The 3,753-nt window shown below is 42.2% G+C and overlaps 1 protein-coding gene across 1 annotated transcript; it reads left to right on the forward strand.

Moving 5' to 3' along the window:
• Nucleotides 1-929: 929 nt before the first annotated feature.
• LOC126687676 (uncharacterized) lies at nucleotides 930-3,432 on the forward strand. Its single transcript, XM_050382232.1, has 5 exons — nucleotides 930-1,395; nucleotides 1,494-1,957; nucleotides 2,043-2,216; nucleotides 2,345-2,578; nucleotides 2,686-3,432. The coding sequence occupies exons 1-5, from the start codon at nucleotides 930-932 to the stop codon at nucleotides 3,430-3,432; spliced, it is 2,085 nt and encodes a 694-aa protein (XP_050238189.1).
• Nucleotides 3,433-3,753: the final 321 nt, after the last annotated feature.

Consider the following 3,753-nt stretch of genomic DNA (forward strand, 5'->3'; position numbering starts at 1 on the left):
AAGGAGGAGCTTTTACTTGGTCAAACATGCGTGCTGCGGATCAGAATATTAAAGCCCGTCTCGATAGATTTCTGGGCAATGCAAAATGCCAGGAGCTGTACATGGGTTGGCGAGTTCTTCACCTAGCTAGAAAGAGGTCCGACCGCTGTCATATTCTGATAAATACGCTGAATCAAGCTATTGCGAAGTCTCCTAAACCCTAGCGTTTTGAAAAACTCTGGATGTCTCATGAACAGTTCGGCGAGGTTGTTGCATCTTCGTGGCGCCAAACAGATTATGGGACTGCTGAGTTTATGGAGAAGATTACTTCTTGTGGAGTTAATTTTCAGTCCTGGGCTTTTCGTAATATTGGTTCTATTCGTCGTAACATTAAGGACAAAATGGCATTTTGAAAGATTTGCAAGAGCAGCAGCCCTTTGATGCTTCTACGCAAGCCATCTGTGTTCTTAATGCGGAGCTGGATGAGTTATTATGTAGAGAGGAGACGATGTGGAAGCAACGTTCTCGAGCAGAGTGGCTCAAAGATGGTGATCGCAATACAAAATTCTTTCACCTAAGGCTTCGAACATGAAGAAAGTCAACTCTATTTACATGATTAAGGATGATTTGGGTAATTGGCGTTCAGGTGAGGCGGTGTCTGTAGTGGTTTCAGAGTACTTTCAAAAATTATTTACCTCTTCTAATCCTACGAATCAAGCGGAGGTCATTGACTGCTATGATTCTTGCCTCTCTTTTGAGCAAATAGCCGATTTACAGTGCCCTTTTAGGGAAGAGGATATTACCGTAGCCCTCAAGCAAATGGGGCCTACGAAGGCGCCAGGTCCTTATGGCATGCCTGCTCTTTTCTACAGCTCGTATTGGCATATTATCGGTAAGGATGTCGTGAAGTGTGTCCTTGGCTTTCTGCAGTCGGTGTTATGCCTCTGAAAATGAATCACACTTTCATTACTCTTATCCCGAAGAAAGCTTCGCCGGAGTCCATGAAAGATCTTAGACCTATCAGTCTATGCAATGTGATTTACAAGTTTATAGCTGAGGTGCTAGCTAATAGACTCAAGAGGGTTCTCCCAAGTTTGATTCACGAATCTCAAAGCACGTTCGTACCTGGAAAACTTATAACTGATAATGCGCTTATTGCCTTTGAGTTGTTCCACTCCATGGCTAAGCGTTCGCAGGGTAGAATGGGTTCAATTGCGCTTGAGTGGAGTTTTATTGAGAAGGCTATGTGTCAGATGGGTTTTCCGGGGCACTTTATCAAGCTTATCTCTGCCTGCATATCGTCGGTCACATTTTCCTTTTTGGTAAATGGTAATCCGTATGGATTCCTTCTGCCACAGCGAGGTCTCCGTCAAGGCGATCCTTTGTCGCCATACTTGTTCCTTATATGTGTGGAGGGTTTTTCTGCGCTTCTTAGGAAGGGAGTACAACAGGATCTATTTTGGGTAGCCGTTTATTTAGGGGAGAGCCTAGAATAAATCATCTATTTTTTGTAGATGATAGTGTGTTGTTTGCACAAGCTTCGGATACGGAATGTTACGCTCTCAAGCGGATTATCAGTGCTTTCGAAGTTTCTTCTGGTCAGGTGGTTAATTTTGACAAATCGGAACTCCTTTTCAGTGCAGGAGTACCTCAGAGACAGCGCCATTCTATTCAACAAATCCTTGGGATTCAGGTAGTGGATTCTTTTAAGAAATATTTGGGTATGCCAACCATGGTGGGTCGGTCTAAGAAACCAATTTTTTCTTTTCTGAAAGACCGGCTGAATAAGAGAGTTTTTGGATGGAAGGAGCGGTTTTTGTCGAAGGCAGGTAGAGAGGTTCTGATCAAGTCAGTAGCTCAATCTATCCCGACGTACATTATGAGCTGCTTTGCGTTACCTGTTTCCTTTTGTTCTAACATGCAAAGTATTATTTCTAAGTTCTGGTGGAGCGAAACTGACGAAAAAAGGATCCCTTGGGTGAGTTGGAGTACAATTTGTAAGGCTAAAAAGGAGGGAGGTCTTGGCTTTCGCAATTTAAGAGCCTTCAATCTACCTATGCTAGCTAAACAGGCCTAACGCCTTATTCAGAATCCTGAATCGAGTTTTCAAAGCGAAATACTTCCCAAATGACTTATTTATTCGAGCTTCTCTCAAACGTGGTGCAAGTTTTGTTTGGCGAGTATTATGGAGGGGAAGAAAGTTCTCGATGCGGGGGCAGCGTGGCGGATTGGTGATGGTAAGTCGGTGGATGCGAGACAGGATAATTGGCATACTTCAGCCAATTATATGAAGCCGCTTGGGTTGCTGAATGCGCCAGATGGTTGTACTATGAGTCACTTTATTGATGTCCCCTCTATCAGTTAGGATCGAGATAAAATTGATAGGGCCTTTTCAGTACAGGATGTGAATGAAATTCTGAAGATTCCATTTAGTAGAAGACTTCCCCCGGACAAGTTGTTCTGGCCTGCGAACAAAAATGGTTTCTTCACGGTTAAATCTTGTTATTATAAGGCATGTAACATCATTAATAAAGGAGTTGCTGGTTCGTCGATATCTTCTGATCTTGATGGATTATGGAACAAAATATGGAAGTGCTCAGTCCAGCCGAAGATACGCCACTTCTTGTAGCGTATGTGTCATAATGTGCTGCCATGTAACGATAATCTGGTGAGGAAGTCTATTCCGTTTATTAACTGCTGTCCCAGGTGTGGTGCGGAAGCAGAAACAACCCTCCATGCATTGAGAGATTGCGAGGAAGTCCGGGGTCTTTGTTGTTATCGCCGTTGAATTTGCGGGTTCATAGAAGTCCCGCTGCCGATTTGATTGAATGGCTTTGTAGCATGTTTACTACCCTCAAATCTGATGAGTTGCAAGTTTTTGTAACCAGTTTATGGATAATATTGAATGATCATAACAACGTTGTTTTTGAGAATCACCGAGTGCCGGCTCAATTCTTGTTTCGTAGCGTCACTGCTCTATGTGACACGATATCTGATTATCAGGTTCAACCTCAAGAAAACGCTCCAGTTGTTTGGCAGGCTCCTCCTCCAAACTGGGTTAAAATCAATACTGACGCGGCCATTGTTAAACACAAGAATCTCTCAATTATCGCTGTTGTTTGTAGGGATCAGAATGGTGATGTGGTGAGGTGCGGGGTTCAGATTGTGCATGGTTTGGTAGAAATTAAGTTAGCTGAGACATATGCTATTCGAATGGGTCTCCAACTTGCTGCTGTAACTTCAGTTCATGATGTGATAATAGAGTCTAATGCTCTCACAGTTATTCAGCGTTTGAGAAATCCGAGTAGTGCCATAGACAATGTTCAGCTGATTGTGGACGATTTTTTAGCGTTGGTTCAGGATTTTAACGTGGTGTTCCAACACATAAATCGGAATGGCAACCAAGTTGCCCATGCTCTAGCTAAAAGGGGCGTTTTTCGGAAAAGATTGTAATTTTGACGGAGAAATTTTTTTCCCGGTCAATTAACTTATTCATCCTCTTAGAGTTTCAATAAATATATCTTTTTCTCATAAAAAAAAGAAGAAGTTTATTAGCACTATTAAATTAAAATAATTCATACAATAAATTATTTATTTTTTACTATTATAGTCTAATAATTAAATCCTTTACGAGTGGTAAGCGGCTCGGCATAAGTTTAAGCAAGGTTTTGGTTTCACTTAAACAAGATCTCGATTTTGAGTCTTGTGAATGCAGAAAATCTCCACTCAGACTCACCCATCTGCACGACCCGGTCGGATCCGGATTAGTCAGGG

Source organism: Mercurialis annua, linkage group LG6 (genome assembly GCF_937616625.2).
Source record: "Mercurialis annua linkage group LG6, ddMerAnnu1.2, whole genome shotgun sequence".
In the NCBI taxonomy this organism is placed as follows: domain Eukaryota; kingdom Viridiplantae; phylum Streptophyta; class Magnoliopsida; order Malpighiales; family Euphorbiaceae; genus Mercurialis; species Mercurialis annua.